The 1,114-nt window shown below is 50.3% G+C and overlaps 1 protein-coding gene across 1 annotated transcript; it reads right to left on the bottom strand.

The window, feature by feature from the left end:
• Positions 1-384: 384 nt before the first annotated feature.
• On the bottom strand, positions 385-852 carry LOC101142361 (large ribosomal subunit protein eL29-like). The gene is given in 1 exon segment (XM_055382093.1): positions 385-852. A coding segment is annotated over 1 exon segment (468 nt).
• Positions 853-1,114: the final 262 nt, after the last annotated feature.

Genomic DNA, 1,114 nt, shown 5'->3' on the forward strand with positions numbered 1-1,114 from the left:
TGGTTACAGGTTAATCCAAATCACCACCTCCTCCATCAGCTCCTGCCAGGAGGATGCTGAGGATGTACGCTCAGGGATTTTTTTTTCCTCTTTTTTCTTTTCCTTCAAGAAACAGAATCAATACCCATGTGCACTCAGGTTTCTAATAGCGAGCTGTCAAAGGTTTTACCTTGAGCCCTGTACAAAGAGGGACTAGAAAATTAATGTAGTTTCATAGGGAGGTGTTTAAACTTTAGGCAATAACTTTTTTTTTTCCTGCCTCAGGTTTATTTGTGCAAATAGCACAGAAGGACCCCAGCCCCATGCAGATGGCAGCCGGCGGGGGCGGGGGGAGGGGGGCGGTTGCACCAGTCCTTCTGTCCTCCTGTTGGCAGACAGAGATATCTACTCTGAAGCCTTTGTAGGGGCCTGAGCACCTTTGGGAGCCTGAGCTGGAACTGAAGCTGGAGCTGCAGCCTGGACCTTGGTTTGGTCCTTGGCCTTGGCCTTTGGCCGGCACAGCCTGAGCCCCTTGGCAACGCGGGCACGAGCACACTTCCCAAGCTTGGGGTGGGGAATGTAGGCAAGTCGCTTGAGCTTGTGGCTGACATCCTTTGGGATCTTGGGCTTAGCCTCCTTGGGCTTCACAAGGGCCCTGATAGCCTCGGCACGTGCACTCATGGCCTCGGCACTGTTGGCCTGCATCTTCTTTAGGCTCTTCTTGTTGTGCTTCTTGGCAAAGCACATATTCCTCAGGAACTTGGGGTCCACCCCCTTAAGAGATTCTTATCTTTGTGATCAGGCTTTCTTGATACCATTTCTGTGCCATTTTTGGGACTGGTTGTGTGTGGTGTGGTTCTTGGACTTGGCCATGTCTGCACTTTAAGCTGTGGCTCCTGAAGCACCTACAATTAGAAGAGCAGGAAATAGCTTAACGATAAGAAATGTGGCTTTTTCCAAAGCTTATTGCCCAGCTATTTGTGTTTAATTAACTACTGGTGATGATAATCAATGAGAATGTTGCTGAGGCTGCAACCACGCCTCTGCTGTCTAAAGCCCACAGTCCCTTGGCAAAGGGTTCCTCACTCAGGGCAGCACCAGCAGAGAAAGCTCCCTTGGTGAAGGAGCACGAACA

This window comes from Gorilla gorilla, chromosome 2 (genome assembly GCF_029281585.2).
Source record: "Gorilla gorilla gorilla isolate KB3781 chromosome 2, NHGRI_mGorGor1-v2.1_pri, whole genome shotgun sequence".
Taxonomy (NCBI): domain Eukaryota; kingdom Metazoa; phylum Chordata; class Mammalia; order Primates; family Hominidae; genus Gorilla; species Gorilla gorilla.